At 35.3% G+C, this 14166-nt stretch overlaps 1 protein-coding gene across 5 annotated transcripts in view; it reads right to left on the reverse strand.

The window, feature by feature from the left end:
• Positions 1-14166, reverse strand: part of ADAM22 (ADAM metallopeptidase domain 22) — a 260142-nt gene that overhangs the window by 42574 nt on the left and 203402 nt on the right. For all 5 annotated transcript variants that reach the window (XM_011961759.1, XM_011961758.1, XM_011961757.1 and 2 more), the window contains 8 exons: positions 13392-13491; positions 11294-11365; positions 10982-11074; positions 7468-7548; positions 5487-5537; positions 5198-5261; positions 2883-2988; positions 220-339 (listed from right to left, as the gene is read on the reverse strand). In XM_011961759.1, the coding sequence (XP_011817149.1) occupies positions 220-339; positions 2883-2988; positions 5198-5261; positions 5487-5537; positions 7468-7548; positions 10982-11074; positions 11294-11365; positions 13392-13491 (687 nt within the window). The remainder of the gene's footprint in view (positions 1-219; positions 340-2882; positions 2989-5197; positions 5262-5486; positions 5538-7467; positions 7549-10981; positions 11075-11293; positions 11366-13391; positions 13492-14166) is intronic.

Genomic DNA, 14166 nt, shown 5'->3' on the forward strand with positions numbered 1-14166 from the left:
AATCTAAACTTAACTCTAGTAATCACATAATATTCTTCATTCAACTACTTTTTGTCTTCTTTTTATCTCTTCTCTGTTAGAATTTACTCAATCGCCTCTATAGACTAGATTATATTTCGACTTACTAACATGTACGTTAACTGAAAATGGAAGGAATCCTAAACTGCATTCCTGAGAAATAAGATGACTCAGGTTCTTACAGAATGGTTAGATAATTACCTGCAGTTTAATGTTCTTCCTTGCTGCACAACTAAAGTAGATGTGATTTCACCATCGAGTTCTCCAAGCCTTGGGATATTGCCAATATTGGTACACAAAAGGTAACCACAAAGCACATCCCTGTATCAAAAGATTACCAATTACTTCTTTTCCCAAAGATATAGCAAACCATGTATAGTTAGAATAATCTCCTCTCATTTTAGCATTTGGTTTTCATCAAGTATATTATCTACGCATATGCTAAGCAAAATAAAATAAGTCCAAATTAGTGTGCCACCTGCTCTAAAAAGTGTCTTCTCTGAAACTCTTATTAATGTACCAAAATCTCAATTGTTTTCTAGCTTTTTCTTTACTGTCTATTAGTTCAAGTATTTAAAGAATCCATCAAATTGGCTTATTTTATATTGAAATCTCTTTTCCCATAACACAGTACTGGATATACTAATCTATTTCTTCTTCTTCTTCTTTTTCTTTTCCGTAGAGTCAGGGTCTTACTCTGTTGTCCAAGTTGGAGTATAGTGGTGTGATCATGGCTCACTGCAGCCTCAAATTCCTGATTCAAGTGACACTCCTGCTTCAGCCTCCCAGGTAGCTGGGACTACAGGTGTATGCTACCAGACCCAACTAACTTTTAAATTTTTCACAGAGACAGGGTCTCACACTATGTTGCCCAGGCTGGCCTTGAATTCCTGACCCCAAGCAACCTCCCTCCTCACCCTCCCAAAGCACTGGGATTATAAGCATGAGATGCTGTGCCCAGCCAATTTTTTTTAAAACTTGGTAACTGAATGATATTTGGATGAGCATTCTTTTGGAATACAGATGTTTTTTCAACCTGTTGCCCTAGAATTAAAGAATAAATTATAGACTCCATTTAGTTTATAGATGCCAACTACAAAGGCTCATTATCCTTTCTTCAATATAGTTCACTACTTCCCCAACTACTACATATGATTCTAATTTAACTTATAAAATATCTTTACTGTTGTTAATACTATCTTACGTATTATTTATATCCAACACATTTTAATTATTAGTAGAGATAACAATAAACATATTTTTAAAATATCTTGTGAAGAGTAATTAGTAAGTCAGCAAGATTATATACAAAAATATCAGACTTTACCAGATGGAGAAAAAAGAAAGATTAGAACCTATATTTTTCACCAACATAGAAAAGAACGTACTATCATTCTTTAAAAATGCTTTTTAAAATTATGTCATCATTTTACTGTATCTATCATAAACAAAAATGCTTTCTCAACAGAGAATATTCAAAACTTTTTTGAATATCATTTATGTATATGAACCTATGTAATGTAGAATATATAAAGAAAATTAGATATAATCTTCATTTACAAGAAAATTATACTCTAGATGAGAAGATAAATCACACAAAAACATCTTATAAAACAAAATCAGGGACAAATAAGTACAAAAGACTGTGGGAGTTCAAAGAAGAGAGAGATTATTTATTTCTAGAGTAAATCAGAAAGAAATTTATATATAGAAAGTGTTTTGCAAGCTGGGCTTTGAAGAATAGATATATTTTTGGCTGATGATGGTATGAGTTAAAGGGTGCTTCTGGAGGATTATAGAGGATAAATATAGGCATGGAGGTAGGGACATATTAGGAATGGTAAGGTTTGCTAGATTTGGAAGAATATAAATGAAATGACAAAAAGTGTAGGTTGGGGACAATTGTGGAATAGGTACAGTGCCAAGCTAAGGTTCCATTTAATTTGTTAACAAGACTATGACATTCAGCAAAGTGGTGAAGAGAGAGTTCTGAAATCATATTCTCCAAATTCTAATTCTGCTTATTATTACATCCCATATACATGCCTTTGGGCAAATTAACTGTGTCTCAGTTTCCTCCTCCATAAAATGGTAGGACTGCCGTAAAGATTAAATGGCATAGCTTATGTAAAGCGTGATACAGTGCTTAGCACACAGTGTTCACTCAATCAGTGCTGGGTACTGTTCTCACTATTAATTAGTCATGTGGAACCAGTGAACTTTCAACAAATAATTGACAGTAAAAAAGATCCAAAAGATTATTCTGATGATAGTACACTAGGGAATGCTGGCACAGAAAACTGTTAAAAGAATTTTGTAATAGTTGAAGGATTAATATAGGTCTTAGTTCAGGTAATGGCAATAGGAATGTAAGTGAATACATGAATTAAAGACAAACGGTGGCAAAGCAAAGGGAAGAATGAATGTAATTTGGCATTTGGACAATGTGTAGAAGGAAGGATCACTTTAAGCCTTCTAGACAGAAGGACAGTGAAATATTGAGACCTTTGGCAAAAAGGGGGTGGTTTAGGAAAGTTAGAGCCAGTTAATTCAATTCAATAGCACTCAGTGCATATTCTTGTGGCTTTAAGTTCTGTTGCTTTTAAGATACTAAACGGTGTCTTCTAGGTAAGAAAATCCTGAGGTGGCTGCAAGTATGACCTAGCCTTAGGAAAGAGGTGAGAATACACATCAAGATTTGGAAGCCCTCTGCATAGGTGATGCTGGAACACTGGGAAGAGATGAGGTTAAGGAGGCAAGAGCACACTTTGTGTGATGCAGAACACAGAAATTTCCCATTCACTCAAAAAAGTACACTTGTAATTGACCAGGGGATGAATTCTGGGCTGACTTCTCCACCTCACCGTTTGTTGCACTGTATCCATGTATCTCTGTCTTTCCCACAGTTACCCTTCTCCGTCCCTTCAATATTCAGTTTCTCATAGCAGTATTTGTCTGATGCTGTCACCTCTAAGGCAGAAAAAAATTTTCTATCAGTGATGGAAGTAACATTTGGCTGCTCAAAATCTTTGCAGAAAAGAAAAACTGTAATATAAGGACTTTTCATGACTACAGTGTTATCAATTCCAAAAATGTTACCAATGGTTCACAATTTTACCATGGATCATATATATCCATGACTCAGGTTTTCATTAAAGCTCATTTGAAATTTAGAAAGCAAATATATTTAGATCTCTGCTGGGACTCAGGCTGTAGGCTACAAAAATCAACACTCCTTAGAATTTGGCTAATAATTCGGGCAGATCATGAGGTGGGGAGATCGAGACCATCCTGGCCAACATAGTGAAACTCTGTCTCTACTAAAATACAAAAAAATTAGCCGGGTGTGGTGGCATGCACCTGTAGTCCCAGCTACGTGGGAGGCTGAGGCAGGGAAATCGCTTGAACCCAGGAAGCAGAGGGTGCAGAGAGCTGAGATCACCCCACTGCACTCCAGCCTGGGAACAGAGCAAGACTCCATCTCAAACAACAACAAAAAAAGAATTTGGCCAATAATTAGGGAAGGCAATAACAAATAGTTCCTTGCATATATACTCCATTCTTTAATCTCAGTGCTAAATATAATACATGAATTTCTCATTCAGCATATTTTATTAATCATAAAGACAAGTTTATTAAAATAGTTATATCCTATAATTAGATTCAAGAAACTGTGGTACGGCCGGGCACGGTGGCTCAAGCCTGTAATCCCAGCACTTTGGGAGGCCGAGACGGGCGGATCACGAGGTCAGGAGATCGAGACCATCCTGGCTAACATGGTGAAACCCCGTCTCTACCAAAATAATACAAAAATCTAGCCGGGCGAGGTGGCGGGCCCCTGTAGTCCCAGCTACTCCGGAGGCTGAGGCAGGAGAATGGCGAGAACCCGGGAGGCGGAGCTTGCAGTGAGCTGAGATCCGGCCACTGCACTCCAGCCCTGGTGATAGAGCGAGACTCCGTCTCAAAAAAAAAAAAAAAAAAAAAAGAAACAGTGGTACAATTTCTACCTTGCTCACCACTTCTTAGCAGCTATCAAAAGCAATTTTACTTCACTTTAAGACAAGCTTGAATTCATGTTAAATCTATGGAAGTCAAATAACATTTTGAGGTACATCAGTATCTTTTTCAGGCTTTTATCTTTTCTAAAACCAGTGATGGTTGATAGAATTATCTAAGAATTAGGACGAAATGCAAACTAATCAAAGGATAACTGTTGGTATATTTTTTTAAAAAAACAGCTAGTTATGTTGGTAGTTTCTTTTCCTACTTCTTGTTGTCAGCTACTATTTTTGCTCAAGTGGATAAAACAAAAATGATATCTTTTTTCAGAGTACAAACCTGCATGACTAAATGGTTTCCCATCCCAATGTTTCCAATTGCTTAAAGAGAGCATACACTTCCCCTCCTAAAAGGATTGTGGCACTTACTTATAACAATTAAAAATTATCATCATTTTTATAGCCTTTTTTCTACTACAAATTGTCTCCTGAAACAGTTTAAAACCAAAACTGCTTCCAAAAGTTTGGGCTAGTAGGACTTCTAGAAAACAATACATTACTCAACATTTAAATAAACATTTAAATAGAGTATAATTTAAATCTAAATGTTACATATTTTCCTTTGAAAATCTGACAGACTTTAAAGGCTAAAACATTAACATTTCTTTCTGATACAGCAAAGCCACTTCAGCAGAAGTTCATCTCTAAGTAGGAAAGCCAACTGGAGTTTAAGAAAAACATCCAAGGAGGAAAAAAATGACTCTAGATAAAATGCTGCTGTTCTAAGTTAAGGACGTCCTGTCCAGGGTCCATGTCCATCCCACATGGTTATGTAAGCTTTAGCTTCAGGGCACTCAGCTGAAAAGAGTATACATGGAGCTGAAATCCAGGTTTGCTCTAATCTCTAAGCTGTGCACCCTGGCATGGGCTTCATCTGCCTGGCAGCAAAGGCACTTTCTGTCTTGTCCATGGGCACTGCCAACTAGCAAGATGTGTGGGGCTGTCTTCTCAAAGGGGTGCCTTACTCTAATTTCCAGAAACATGCCCCTGCTAAGACCTGTGGTAGCTTTGAGAATCCCCCAGTCATAAAGTGGTCAAAAATTTACTTCCAGCACACATGTCCTTGAGAAGTCTGCCTGATATCATGCTTTAACAATGATCCAGCCACACTATTTACTTACTTTGCCCCCAGATGTATTTGCATTGTCTATCCCTGGTTTTGCATCTTCCTCCAAAGCAAGTTCCCTAAAACAGAAAAGCGAATACCCATTAGCGATGCAATATCTGCTTATGTCAGATAACTGAAAAAGAAACTATGATTGGGAAAAATAATAGATGAATAGTAGAAAGGCCTTTTAGCTTCAGAACTGATTATAAACATTTAAATTGATCTTCCTATTTTGGTAAGATTTCAGTATTCCTTCTACGCTGGTACATGTGAAAAATATGGGTAAAAATGAAGTGACCTACCTGAACACCATCACATGAATATCCATCCATTTTATGAATATTAGGGGCACACTAGGAAAAACAGAACAACTATGAACGAAATGTGGTGCAAAATATAAGGCTGAGCTAAACCCTTTAATGTTTTCATTTTTAAAAACATATTTATTAATATGGCTAGTCCCTTATACCATCTATAAAACAAAATGTAAAGGAAGTCAAGAGAAAGCAAGTGGATGTCCTTGAAGTCTGAGTATTTGGTAAAAAATAAATTTAAAAAATTAAAGAGAAAGCAAGAGGAAAAACAATGGCTACACTTGACCCTGAAAATATGAATCTACCAGACAAAAACAGTTAATTACATAGCAGCAAATAAAAAGAACTGACTACAATAGACTCAATTGATGATACATTTAAAAGCATCTTGATTCATACAGATATACTATTTTTCAGAGCAAGAAAGCTAAGGGAACAAAACAAACATAAGGAGTAAGTCTGCATAGATGGAGCAATAACTACAGTTTCCTTTCTTTTGCCATGAGAAGAAACATAGTGCTTATACTGAAAATAATGACTTTCAAGCTGAAGTCCACTTTAAGAATGTCAGACAAGGACATACTTTATAATCCTACTTTTTTCCTTGCAGCAATTATGAAAAATTATAAGGCATTATTGAATGAGTATAAACAGAGAGCAAAGTGTGCAATTATGTTGCCTCTTTGTCTTCTGGTGATATCATGTGCCATTTTGCAAAAACAGAATATCAAGAGAGGAAACTGGCCAACAGAGATGGAAGTGCAGCAAAGAAAAGTGATGACACCAGAAGTAAAATGCAAATTGAACTTTTAAATGGAGTTATAGAAAAAAATTGCTGACTGTGGGAATGTCAATACTGCTATCCAAGAGCCTCTAGACATGCAACCAGAGGAACTTGCTGAAGGAGGACTTAATGACATTGGTGAATAAGGTGATTATGACATATAGGTGATGATGTCCCAGACGGCATAATGCCAGCAAGAAACTTCACATTCACATCTTCACATCTCTCAGGGGTATCTCATGACTTTGAAAGCACAAAGAATAAAATGTTGAAAGCTGATTCAAACTTAGAAAAGAGTGTGACAGTTCAACAAGGCGTAGAAAATATGCTCACTCTATATCATAAAGCTTGTAAGAAGGCAAGCTCTATTCAAACTACTCCTAAGGTTTTTACAAATAAATAAAATCCTTTAATTCTCAATGTTTCTCTTTTAATGTACAGTATGCTAAATAAATATTATTATTTCACCTTCCTATCCATTTAAAACCAGCAGTAAGAGAGTTTTTAATAATCTGACAGCATTTTTTGAAGGCTGTAAAACAACTGAAATATTTTCCTTTGATTATTAAAATGACTTTGCATGGTCTCAGCTTGCATGGTCATTTTTATGGTTTGGCACTACCCTTCAAAGTGAGGACAGTCTGTATGTACACTGACCATTTTGAAATCTGTGAACCCCCACCAAAGTTTATTTAATTTCTCTAGCTTGTCTGTCTATAACTAAGTGCTATAAAACTCAAGAGCAGCTATAAATGGCTGAGGCGATAAAAGCTGTAGTAGGTAAGAGTCAAGAGAAAGAAAAGAGTCCTCTCTAAGAATCCAGTGTGCTTGTGAGTCCCTGCCTCCACTGACTTCTTGTTCTATCAGCTGAAGAGAAAGAGTTTTTTTGTTTCTTCCTTTACTAAGCAGACAAAAAGAAAATGCCTTGTACTACCTACTTAATACAAAAACAAAATAGTTAAGGCATGCATGCAGTCTGAGGTTAGTTCAACATTAAGACAAAATTATGTTCAACATCTGCTCAAGCTTCAATCACTGAAACTTAAATTCCTAAAAAAAAAATAGAGAAATGATGTGAAAGAGACACGAGCAACTTGTTCATTTACACTTCTCTTTGAGGGTCAGTGCACTAAAGATACCCCCACTTTTTCCCATAAGGTATAGAGCAGTTATTTTGTAAATTACCTGGCTTGAATTTCCTGAGCATGTTTCACGAATATCACAATCATTTACTGCTTCCCGGCACACAGTGCCCATAGGCTGAAACTAAAAGGAACAAAAATCAATGTGTGAAACTGTAGGGAGGAAAAAAAAAAATCTTACAATATCATCTGAAAAAAACAAAGTGAAAATTGTTTTGCTAGAAATACCTTAAACTACTGTAAGATGGTAATCTGTCAAAACCACAGTTACTGAAAAAATTTTTAAGTTTTAAGAAACAGTTTCTTGTGTATGATGTAATTTCCATGGTCATTACACATAAGCTTTATCTAAATTCCACAAGACAGACCAGTTAGTCCAGGTTCTAGTAATTTTTCTGTACAAATAGCTTTTGAATTTACCCTTTACTCTTCATTCTCACTGACACTTTAATCACATTATCCTTTTTTGCCTTATCTACCAAGAATTTAAAAATTTCATTTTGGGTTGGACCACAAAACTTAGATTTTCTGACAAAGCTATTTCCTCCCATGTTTCTTCTACCCTTCTTCTCACCTGCCTCATTTTTACATGGATTTAGATCTTGGTCTTTTATTATTTTCTAGTGTTTCTATGATTTATGTCTTTGTATAGGCATTTTTGTTTTTCTGTTTTCCATCATCTCAAACACTTCTTGCAAGTGTGAGAATTACACAAATGTTTAACTTCATTAGATTAAAAATGTGAATTGCAGGAGTACTCATTAAAACAAAACAGACCTGAGATGTATAGTTAAAAGTACTTCCCCTTCCCTTCTGAATCCTTCTCTTTTTACCTCTCAAAAATGTTAGCATTCAGGGCTGGATCCTTACATGCTTTGTCTCTGCTCACCCAAAGGCACATGTTATTCTGCTTTCTCCACTTTCTAGATAAGCTTTATCTTCTCGAGCTGCTCAGAACCCTACAGGCATTTGAGTCTCCTGCTGTTCCTAGAACATGCACTGCCCACTATAAACCCCGATCTGGATTTCAACAAGTATTTTTTTTAGATCCAAACAAAATATGTATTCACTCATCCATTCATCAAATATTTAATAACATGCCAAGCACTGTTCTAACTACTGGGAACTCAATGGAGAACAAAATACAAGAACCCTGCTCATAAAGAACTTGCATCTTAATGTGGGTTAAAAATGAAGAAATAAGAAAATTTAATTTCACATGTTTCTCTTCTTCCTTGGGACTGAGGCAAGTGACGATTTTAGAGTATCTAGGGTAGAAATATGAGCAAATTTGGGGTAGTTTAGAGGAGTGCATTAATGTTCAAGAAGTTCCAAGAACTTCTAAAAGAAAGAATAGTGAGGCAGGATTTGAACTAAGTGCTAGGATACAACGGTATATAAATCAACCAAAATCCTTGCCCTACTGGACTTGTATTATAATGGGAGAAGAAAAGTAATAAACAAGTAAACAAGCACTCTTTAACAGCAGTGGTCTGCAAACTGTGGGCCATGGGTCAGACTTCACTGACTGCTTATCTTTATAAATAAAATTTTATTGGAACACAGTTATGCCCATTTGTTTCTGTATCTTCAGTGGCTGCTTTCAAAGGCAAAGCTGAGCTGCAACAAAAACTTTATGACCACAAAGCCTAAACTACTTACTATCTGGCTCTTTATAGAAAAACTATGCCAATGCTGGCTTATAGATACACTATTGTAAATACCTGTAGAAAAAAATAGAGATACACGTCTTTTTCTTCTATTCTCCCTCCTCCATTCACTGTCCTGCCTCTGGCTGCCCTAGGAGTCCAGAGTGTCAGGTGAGAGTTGGGGAGGATGGTAAAGAAAGTGGCAAAGAAGATCTCACTTGACTCTTGACTGATACAGCTATAACTTACTTTGAGGGATAGCAATCATGTCATTTTATTTTATGTATTTTAATTGTATTATTTTTCTACTTGTTCCTTGAAATAATTATATCACAGGGAGCCTAGTTGTATAAATCAAAGGGAAACAGTGTAATTAAACACATTTTATAGATGGGCCGACTTAAAACACTGAGGATTAAGATAAACGATTCAGGATCTCTTGTTACGGCAGTGGAAAAAGTTGACAGAATAAACAGGGGTGGTAGCCAAAATCAAAGAATGTCTTTCACATTTGGTTTAATCTTCTTTTTTACAGAGTGCTTTCAGAGATCTCTGCCAGTGTCTGCTTGTCTTAAAAAGCTGCCAGGAGACATAGTGGTAGAGTGGAAACAACAAACTGCTAAGAGCAGATCTGGGGTTTAACTGTACATTTATTCCTTACTGGCTGAGTGAGCCTGTGTAGAGGTTATTTAACTTCCTTGAGACTGAGATTATTTAATTACAAAAATCAAGACAATAATGCCTATCCCAAAAGTGTGCTTGTGAGCATTATCTCAGAGAGTGGTCTCAACCAGGGGTGATTTTACCCGCAAGGGAACATTTGGCAGTGTCTGGAGACACTTTTGGCTGTCCCACCTAGGAGGGGTGCTGCTGGCACCTAATGGGTGGAATGCAGAAATACTGCTAAATATTCTACAATGCACAAGACATACCCTTACAACAAAGGATTATCCAGCCAAAAATATCAACAGTGCCAGAGTTGAGAAATTCAGATATGATACTGAAGTCCTTAGCATAATCTCTGGCACACAATAGATACTCACTATATAGTTTCATATCCCATCCTCCTTTAACTCATTAAAGTTAATCAGTAAATTATCACTAAGAGAGTCCTGTGCATATTTATTCATTCACTCAACAAATATCTACTGAGAATGTATACCAATTACTGTCTAAGTGCCCGGCTCTGCTCCATGAAATGTACAGAGGAAAGTGAGAGACAGATAGAAATAATGTAGACTATTATACCAGATTTTATATGAGAAAACAAGAATTAGATTTCTTCAGGGGAAGTAAGCCTCAATTGTTAGTCTTGATGTAAAGGCTTAAATATTTGGAGATAGGTATGAGGATGCTGCTGGGAGGATAAAAACATAAAGTGTGTGAAAATGCATTCTAAACTTTCAGGACCAATAATATATGCATGGTATAATCACATCTCAAAGTACTCCCTTGCTTCCTCAGCAGCTAATGTAAGAGATACACCAAGCTGAGCAACAAGAAAAGATCTACTGAAAGTCTCCTTGGCTTTACCAAGAAAGGCAAACATCATTTAAACATTAGTAACACCTGGTTTCATTTAATGTGCATGCTCCACAGGAAGTATGGAAAGGACAGCCTCTGAAGATTAACAGGACTCAGACCCTAGTTCCCCAACTTACTTGGTGTAAGACCTTGGGCAAACTACTTAACCACTACAAGCCTTAGTATTCTCATCTGTTAGATGGGAATAATAACAAGCAACTACACCACACAAGACTTTGTGAGGATCCTGTAAAGCACCTGGCGCTTAGTCATTTAATATGTATTAGATACTATTTTTGTTATTAGATTATATGTACCCAGCTTTAATGATTTAATCAAGTATGTTCTTTTTTTTCTGTCAAATGATCATTAACATTTATTTACCTTGCACTTTTTACAGCAAAGACCGTCACTGCATTGAGAGTCTTGAGTCAAGGTGCATTTCTTACAACACTCTGCTCCTTCAAGGGCACATTCCTAAGGAATATAAACATTTTCAAAACATCAGAAAATGGTGTCACTTTCCTGAAAGTAACAGGATATTTTCTAAAATAAATGTACAAACTCACAATAATTTTTCTTCCACAAATCCTACAAAATTTCCAGGCATGACACTTGCTCCATACGTCTCAGTGTGTGGACCTGGAATGACCCTCAATTACCTTGAAAATATAATCAAAACACCCAGAGACTTACGGCCGGAGTTCCACAGTCACACTCCTCTCCAGTTTCAATGAAGCCATTGCCACACTCAGGAGGATCAAGAAGCTGTAAGGAAAACCAGAAAGTGAACTAAAATATAGAAAAATCAACATCAAAGACTTTGAGAGACCATAAGTGCCATACCCAAATACACCTGCCCTGCCAGTCATTCTAAAATATAGTTTTATTTTCCTAAACTAGAAAGCATGAGCTCAGAACTTGGAACTTTAGAACAGAAGTGTCTACTTCTGTTTCCTTTTCATATTTAATATACATAGTATATAGTTTACCTATATATTTATATATATAACATACATACCACATAGGTTCTGGTAAATGTCATCAAAATTAAAGATGATCTAACCATTCACTAAAATCAAGCCAGACTCTCTCCTGAAAATTCATTTGAAACCAGAAGCAGGGGATTTGGAGTCAGATGTCTAGATGAAAATCTTGGCTCAAGTACTTATCTTGGGTAAATTACTTAACATCTCAGAGACCTTAATATCTAGAACAGGAATAATAATAATAATAATAATAATAATAATAATAATAATAATAGTTGTCCATTTACATCAGAAAATTTTTGAGGATTAAGTTTAGCCATCTGTGAAAAATGCTTTATTACTATATCTCCTTCCGATACAGGAAACTATTTCATAGACAATGAGAAAAGCATCAAAAAATTAGTATATCCATTGATCTACTTAATATAAAATACACCTCCTCCTATTAAGATAGTTTTGCAGCGAACTAAAATTAAATTTTCCCCAGAGATTGAAGCACATTTTGACCTGTCCAAGTGTATGTTTTAGGTCTGTTTTATTGTTTAGCTCTTCATCAATTTTGTTCTCTTTTGAATATAATGTATCCTATGGTGATAGGTAAAATTAGTAAATAACTGTTATATGCCAGATACATAATATTAATTCAAAAGCTAATCAAAGTCTACATATCATAAAATGAAAATGTACACACACCAGTAAACAGATGGACATACACATGCACACATATACTTTCATAACTAACTAGAGGAAAAAAAAAACAAAATAAAGAATATATACAACAACAAAACCCACTTGATTTTAAATATTCTCTCTTCTACAAATGAGTCAACTTTTGTCTATATTTCATTTTTGGTTAAAACAGAACATAACAAATAAAAAACAGTCAAAATGGAAACTTATCCAAATGAAAACCCCACTTACTCTCTTACTCTGGGTTTACAATAATCAATTATTTTGGTAAAAAGACTTGAACTGTTTAGTATTTACGGCAGCAGTGACACCGTTCAAATATTCTTTCCAATCTTTTGAAGAGCCTTAAAATTGTCAATTCGCTTTTCAATTCAATTCAGTGAAATTTCTAAATTTCACTGTAGTGAACAGAAAATTAAACCAGGTAAATTAAATTGATTTCAAAGGCAATGGTGCCTATCCCTGTGGTGCACAGAAGCACTTCACAGTTCACATAATTCACAAGGACAAAGCAATTATTTTTAACATGCAAAGTCTTCAAAATGCAGAAGGAAGACCTTCTTTCTAGTCAGTAACCAGAGGATGCACTGCAAGTTGTAAAAGCCTGTGACAAAGTCCAAGACCGTCTTCATTTCTGCTTTAGAAAGACTTGCTTTTCATATTGAGAAATACTTGTAATTTTAACATACTGCTCATTCAGAAAAGCAGTGGTATGGAGTAATGAGGGTGGATATGCCCCCACGTTCTACCTGTATGAGTTGTGATTAGCTAACCAAAAAAAAAAATAAGCATCAAGAAAATAAAAAAGAAAAGTAATAAAACCATTTTTGTAAACTAACCCTGAATCATCACTTGGCTATATAAAAAGAAAGTGGAAATTTTTCAGACAGCAAACACTGTTATTTCTACCTGCTTTCTATTCCCATCAGAATAGCCCAAAATGCCCAACATTAAAGCTGACTTTGAATCTTCAGATATATAGCATATCTAGAATATGTACATATAGGGCAAGTTGAAAAGCTCTCTAAGATTCAATAGTTGAAAATGTGTATTTATAAAATATTTTATAAAGGTTGATAATTAATATTATAAACCTTATTAACCACACTTATTACCTTAGAAGGTTTGTTGAAAAGGCAGGCACCACCTCCACTATTCAGGAAGTCATGATACTCTTCAACATTACACTGGGTGAACTTTTTAGGAAGATAATAGCTATAAAAGAGAAGAAAATCAATAGCTGGGTTCAACTCATCTTTCTCGTTTGTGAATATGTCTGAAAACTGAACACTTAAAATTGTATATTACTCTTTGAAATGAGGGAATAAAGTCTACTTATGTATGACATTTATATTCAATCTATAAGAGTTTTGTTCAATTAATATTATTTCTAAATTCTTCATTTGGTGACTAATAGTTACTGTGGGTTTTTCATTATTTGCATGTGCATTCAAGTTAAATCAAGGAGAGTTGGGAAAAATTTATTTCATAATGAGTCTTCCCTAAATACTAAAACTGAGCTAGAATCCAAACTGCAGAGCATTCCACAAAATAACTGACCTATAATATAAATGTGTCAGGTCTTAAAGAAAGAGGAACTGTTCCAGACTGAAGAAAGCTAAAGAGACATAAAAACGAAATGTGATTCCTTTTGTTACAAATGACAATATTCAAACCTGGGACAATCTTGAATGAAGGCTAAGAATTAGATAATTTTGCTGGTTGTATAGTGGTTATGTAGGAGGATGTACTTCTTTGTAGAAAATGCAAAGTCAGGTGTTTAGGAGTAATGGCATACTAAGCAATTTATGATCCACCAGACAAAAAGTTTCTTTGTTATTAATCTTGCAACTCTTCTTCAGGTTTGAGGTTTTTTTAAAAAAAATGTAT

The sequence above is a fragment of the Colobus angolensis genome, unplaced genomic scaffold (assembly GCF_000951035.1).
Source record: "Colobus angolensis palliatus isolate OR3802 unplaced genomic scaffold, Cang.pa_1.0 Scaffold569, whole genome shotgun sequence".
Taxonomy (NCBI): domain Eukaryota; kingdom Metazoa; phylum Chordata; class Mammalia; order Primates; family Cercopithecidae; genus Colobus; species Colobus angolensis.